This window comes from Poecilia latipinna, unplaced genomic scaffold, assembly GCF_001443285.1.
Source record: "Poecilia latipinna isolate Pla-1442-1.1 unplaced genomic scaffold, P_latipinna-1.0 Scaffold906, whole genome shotgun sequence".
NCBI classification, from domain to species: domain Eukaryota; kingdom Metazoa; phylum Chordata; class Actinopteri; order Cyprinodontiformes; family Poeciliidae; genus Poecilia; species Poecilia latipinna.
Genome location: NW_015113522.1, coordinates 219,786 through 225,785, shown reverse-complemented (window position 1 = coordinate 225,785; position 6,000 = coordinate 219,786). Strand labels below are relative to the sequence as shown.

The 6,000-nt window shown below is 37.0% G+C and overlaps 1 protein-coding gene across 1 annotated transcript in view; it reads right to left on the bottom strand.

The window, feature by feature from the left end:
* The window catches only part of LOC106957472 (voltage-dependent T-type calcium channel subunit alpha-1I-like), a 116,801-nt gene that overhangs the window by 14,600 nt on the left and 96,201 nt on the right, over positions 1-6,000 (bottom strand). The window contains exon 3 of the mRNA XM_015048844.1: positions 5,120-5,231. Within this exon, the coding sequence (XP_014904330.1) occupies positions 5,120-5,231 (112 nt within the window). The remainder of the gene's footprint in view (positions 1-5,119; positions 5,232-6,000) is intronic.

Genomic DNA, 6,000 nt, shown 5'->3' with positions numbered 1-6,000 from the left:
CTATCTATCTATCTATCTATCTATCTATCTATCTATCTATCTATCTATCTATCTATCTATCTATCTATCTATCTATCTATCTATCTATCTATCTAAATCAATATCACTAAGAGGGGAAGCAGAGAGATTTCAGAGTTTTGTAAAAACAGGAATAGAACACAGTTCTTCCTTTTTGAACACAACATTTCAGCCATTCTTTGATTTGTCTCTTTAGGATGTATAAATCCTCACTGTAATAACTGTGTGACCACATAAGAACTTAACTTGATGGCAGCACATGACTCACAAAAATCCATGTACACAGCAGCTCTGGGTCAATAGTACATATGAAAGTTTGCTGCTCTGTGGTCACACATGCACCATATATCATTTTGGAAACTAACTCAGCTATTTTTCCAGATCTTGGATGCTCCTTTTCATCTCTTACTGCCTATTATTTTACCAAAAGCCAGTTAATACCCTCTCTGCACAGAGCCAATACAGGCATCCAGGGACCACAGTACTCCAATAGTTTTGTTACTGATTGTCCAACCACAATGTTGACAACACAGGTAACCTAGTAAGTTGTTTCCTCACAATTTACTGATTTCGGCTGAGTGTAGAATAGTGCACAATAGGACCATGCGCACTAGAAAGAAAAAAAAAAATCAGTTTTTTTGCAGATCATCTTGTCCTCATAACATTTTTTTGATAAGGTACGACCCCCTCCTCTCCTCTTGTCCTCTTTGTCTTCCCCATTCCTCATTCAGGGTTAATCCCACAACTTATTTTGCACGACAAAAATATTTTGCAATTAAATTGCAGGTTAAAATCTTGAAGCTGTCTCCAGTCTCCTTAAATTTGAAGATGGTTTTGCTTTCGGGAGTCTGATGCGTCAAATGAATACACGGATCACTAAGAGCAAGGGGGCCTGATCACTGAGTTTACTGACGTGAAGACTGCGGACTGCCAGTGGCAGCTACTCCACGAGATTCGTTTTGTTACAGCCAGAGCAGTGGAAAAACGCCGTGAGCATAGGACCGGTGCTGCAAAGGTGTTGCAGCAAATTACATGGAGAACTTCCCACTCACAGGTTGCATTCTTGGCATATTGTGTCCAGTTCCACTTCAGATTCTTGGATGACCAGTCACGCTGCTGTGTGACGACCATATATTATGGATACATTTCCACTGCTGCTACCAAGTCGTGCTATGCTGCAGGACCTGGATCTGCTGCTACCTATAGACAATTAACTTTTATGACTGTCCGGTGGAAGTTTTGTGCAAACTGTGAGGAAACATTTTGACTCTATAAAGCAGGGATGTCAAACTCATTTTGGTTTTGGGCCAAATCCAGACCATGAATGCTCTTAAAGGGCCAGTTGTGCCAGAATGTATTCACAAAACTTGTTCACAAATTGTTAACATATCAATGAATTTTTTTTAAGGATCAATGAATCCTTAAAATTAAATAATATTGTTGAACATCTTTTCAGTTCCTCTAAGATTTCTTGATTCTTTTTGTGATGTTTTTTGCAATAAAAATCAAAGTATTTGTGGAACAAATTTGTAAATATTTGGGCTTATTTATGATGGTAATTGCGACTTTTTATTACTCGCTGTTTAGATTATGGACTATAATCTGACATCAGTTAAAGCTGAGGCAGCTGCCTAGTACAGGTAAGAAAGTTTTTGACAATTTTTGAGAAAAATCTGCAATAAACTCCCAATTATGTATTGGCGCAAAAAAAGTGCAGGGATTTGTTGATTTTGCATAAATTTCCACAATAATTCTCAAGAAACTGGAGGTACTGATTGATATAATTTTGCAGTAAACTGATAAAAACTGCATTGATTTGATTGAGTAATATAATATTTAATCACACTTAGTGTTTAGTCTGGAATCTATAGGGCCACATAAGAAGCTACAGCGGGCCACATTTGGCCCACAAGCCTCGAGTTTGACACATAAAGCATATAAATCGATGATATATTTGGCAAGACTGCGCGAAGAAATCAAATTTCCGAAGATTTTAATGAAGTGCTGTTTTAGTTGGTGTGAGACATGGAGTTGAAAAAGGCTAGAAAAGAGGAACATACATTGACACTCATATCCATTCTGTAATGATAAACAGCAAAAGAAAAGGAAAAAAAAAAGAAAAGAAAAGTTTGCTTCTGTAAACAAACTTAAATTCTCAGCATTTATCCACAGTGCAACTTTTGAAAAATCCTTTTTCTTGTGGAGGAACACACAGTAAATAAGCTCCTTTCCATGCATGCAAGTAAGAATGGCATACAGATTTAGGATTTATTAAAGTTCAAATATAAGCCAGCACAAATTTTCTGCACGGGGGCAAGCAAGCGTGCGAACACAGCTGAAAAAAAAAAAAAAAAAAAACAATGAGATGGATTATCTCATTATCAAGCCGTAATTCGGACCTGGCAGAATCCTATCGGGAAGGCGAGAAGTCTGGCCTACATGCTGTTTAAACGATGTTGTGATAAATAATGCAGCCTGCACACTTCATATGTAATCTGACAGTGGATGCAACAGTCAGATTCCCGTCCCTTGCTGCTTTGAGAGGAAGGGGAATGAATTCATCATAGTTATTTGTCACCGGCGCCGGCGTTCCCTTCAGTCACCCTATCAGGTTCCATCATCTGCATGATTTGTAAAGAGGTTGAGGGCGTCTTGCGATGGATCCTTTCGTGATTTGATGTATGAGCTGGTGTGGAAGCTGCTTTATATGCCGTCATTGTGCCACTTATTTGCCAAGAGGAAAGGACGTAGTAAGTGGGTCATCAAGATTGTGATGGTGAATGATTTAAAAATGATGTTGTGTGCGTCTTACTTGATGTGATCCTGACAAAATTACCAGAGGTACCCGGAGGATAAACGTTCACTTAATACTAACAGGGATATAGGGGCAAGAAAAGAAATATCTGGAAAAGTTATCCAATCAGAAGATAAATGGCATTTGAAAAGTTAATGCATCTTAAAATGCAGTAAATGTAATCAGAGTAAAAAAAAAAACAAAACAACAATTTGGAGAAAAACTTAAGCTTTGAATTAAATTTTAATTCTCTCGCCTAAGTAGGAAATGTAAATTTGGTATTTTGTTCTCTACAATTAGATATTTTTAAGATATTTTTTAAATAACTTTTTATTTTTCTCTATTTTCCAAAAAAAGTATTTTCAAGAATTAAAAAAGATGTAATCATTGTTTTGACCTGGTTGCTTGAGTTTTGGTATATCTTCTGAAAGTGTGGTGGAGAATGCAGTCTATAACCCCAGTTGCATAATTTAGGGAAAATGTTACAAAAGAGGTGGAAAAAATTTGATTTATTGTGATCTTGGGGGTGTGAAATAAAAAAAATAAATACATTTCTTCTTAAACAGACTGATCAGAAAAATGATTATAAAGTGTGCAAGAAAGAAAAAATATCTCACCCCTATTTCAGAAATGACTTTATACTGCCAGAAAGAAAGAAGAAAAACATTATCTTTCACCTATATTGCCACAAATTCCTTAAAAAGTCACTCAAATAAAAACTGTGGGAAACAGGAAGGATCTTTTATCCTGGTGGTCGGGGTCAATTCATTTGCTGCAAATCCCAAAGTGGCTTTGCACAGTTCATTTGACTTTCTTGTAGCACCAACACAGAGTAAATCATTTTCACAGTAATTATGAAAATTGATCCATCAATCCATGTCCTATTTAAGCGTATTGACTGAAGACTACACCTCCACCAGGCTTTCAGCTAGATGAGGTCTTTGACTTTAACTTGTTCATATCTCAATCAAGACCTTGTGAATTAAATGTGACTTCTTCATGCTGGGCTAACAGAATTTGCAGAAGGCCAGAGACACATTTTAGGGCCGTGTTTACTATCTCGGCTCCGTCACAAAAATCCTTCCAGTTGCCATTAAGCAGCTATCAGAACAGGACCCCCATCTGGGGAGGCAGTGTGCTTGTTACAGAGTAAAACATGAATACAGTGTTTGGTGGAGGGGGGAATGGGAGCAAGAGGAGTAAACTAAATATACTAACAATACTGTTTCGACGCAGGTCACAGCAGAAAGGTTTTTAGTTCCATAAAAAAAACCCATTTGAGGCAGAATTAGGTCGTCTGTGTCGCCACTGAAATTGAGCCTTCAGTGAAAAACAATTACAATCCCAGAGGTACACACTGATTCCGCCGCCAGCTGGCAATAACACATTGTCCGCCTAAACCCAACATGGCTTACTGATACAATGGCAGAATATCAGAAAATAAATAAATAAATAAATAAATAAATAAATAAATAAATAAATAAATAAATAAATAAATAAATAAATAAGAATAATGACAGAACTTTGAATATGCACTCTATTATATATATATATATATATATATATATATATATATATATATATATATATGTCATATAGGAATCAATAGAAACCTGTTGGTTACTTTAACTGCCATTAACAATTTTTCCATATCGTCATATAAACAAGCAATAATGAAGCAAATATAAAAGGAAAGCCACAATGAGAATGAGATTAACTGTTTTCCATTATGTGTGCGATTATAATTAAGAAGTTAGCCAGCTGCATTATTTCACTACAGCTGTTAATATCTGGGATCCACGGAGCATAGGAAGTGTCAGGTGTTGAAACAAAAAACAGAGTATGGGGAAATCTGTTGCTTTAGATTAGCTAACGCTCAGCACAGATGCTACCAGACTTTTGGAGTTTATTATAATGGCTTAGATTAGATTAGGAAAAGCCTGCAGGTAAATCTGGATCTCAAGTGAATGTTCTCAAATGCCACTTGTGCCATTTGAGAATCTCCACAAACACTCTCTCAAAAGTGCTTCCTCCTCTCAACAGGTGACAAAAAAAAAAAAAAATGCAGAACGCCCCTCTGCAAGACTTTATTAACACAAACAAAGCCCCAGTTCCCTCCTCAGAGGATGGAGAAAATAAAAACATTCCAGGGGGGGGGGGGGGGAATCTATCTGAAGTGTGTTTTTCCATCACAGCTTGAAGAATGTCAACAAAAAGCAGAGTGCGTTTTCTGTAATTGGATGTTTTGTTCTACGTCTCCCTCAGTGTGATTACACGTCGTCACTCACACACAAAGGTCTGCCTCACCTGGAGTATCTGACAGCGGTCCGAGGTGCAGTCGATGTTCTCGCAGGGCTGGTACATGCCAAGCGTCACGCAGTTGAGCAGGATCACCATGATGCTAATCCTCTCGAACCACGTGCTGACATAGCTGGAGTTAAGGAGCGTGGCAGGACAGGAAAACGTGCAACAAACATTTCAGTTCATCCTGGAGGGGTAAAACACGAGGTTGAGTTAGAGTCGCGCAATTAAATCTTAAAATCTCCCTCTAAAAATCCATAATTTAATATAATATAATATAACTTCCTCGTCACCTTCATTTTTGTTCAATGAAGATTGTTAAAAATGAAAGAATGTGTATTCCTTTATCCTTAATGTATACAGTGCGCCATTTTGCTGAACATGATGTATAATTACCGGTCGCAGGTCAAACTGAGATTCTCGCTGCATGATAAACTTTAACCTTGACTAAACCACAACATACATGCCAACCAGGTGGAGCTTTATAACAGAGCTGCCTTATAGTTCAATTTGTTAATTTGATAAATTAGGGAAAAGTGTTTTGTAAAAGCCTTGTTTTATTCAGCTGACTGTCCGTATGAAGCATTAGGTAGGGGAGGGGCAGCATTGCATTACTCAATGTTCAACAGAGTCAAAAGCACCAGCCATTTTTATCACTTCCTCTCACTTCTGACGAAAAGTCTTTTTTAAATGTACATATTTTTAAAGTACTTGATAATGGTGAGCAGGACTTGCCTAACATTTCTGCACCATCGTATTTTCCTTAAAGTGAAACCTGTGAAAATGATTTGTATTCCTTATGACTTGTTTATGTGAGTTTATTACAAAGTACATAGACATTTTAAGAACTATTAATGCATATTTGACTTTATATGTATTTCACAAGT